The following is a 220-nucleotide window of genomic DNA, read 5'->3' on the forward strand; positions in this document are numbered from 1 at the left end:
CTTTGCTTCAATTGCGGCGAGTTCACCGGGAACGATATTTCGAGGAGCAAAACGCCCGAGGCGAAACGCCCCTCGAGCCCCGGCGCGAGGAACGTGGAGAGAACTCTGGACGCCTTGATACTGATCAAGGGCGACGCCGTGACAGGCTCCGCGAACTACGACGAGAAATCGGTGCCTAATCAGGTGTTGGACGCGGAGAAGCTCGGCCTCTCCCCCCAAC

General features: G+C 60.5%; 1 protein-coding gene across 1 annotated transcript; it reads left to right on the forward strand.

The window, feature by feature from the left end:
* Positions 1–5: 5 nt before the first annotated feature.
* LOC116186700 lies at positions 6–216 on the forward strand (the record flags this gene model as incomplete). Its single annotated transcript, XM_031514873.1, has 1 exon — positions 6–216. A coding segment is annotated over one exon (211 nt), but the record flags the coding sequence as incomplete, so codon positions are not given.
* Between the last annotated feature and the right edge of the window lie 4 nt (positions 217–220).

This window comes from Apis dorsata, unplaced genomic scaffold (assembly GCF_000469605.1).
Source record: "Apis dorsata unplaced genomic scaffold, Apis dorsata 1.3 scaffold_49029, whole genome shotgun sequence".
NCBI lineage: Eukaryota > Metazoa > Arthropoda > Insecta > Hymenoptera > Apidae > Apis > Apis dorsata.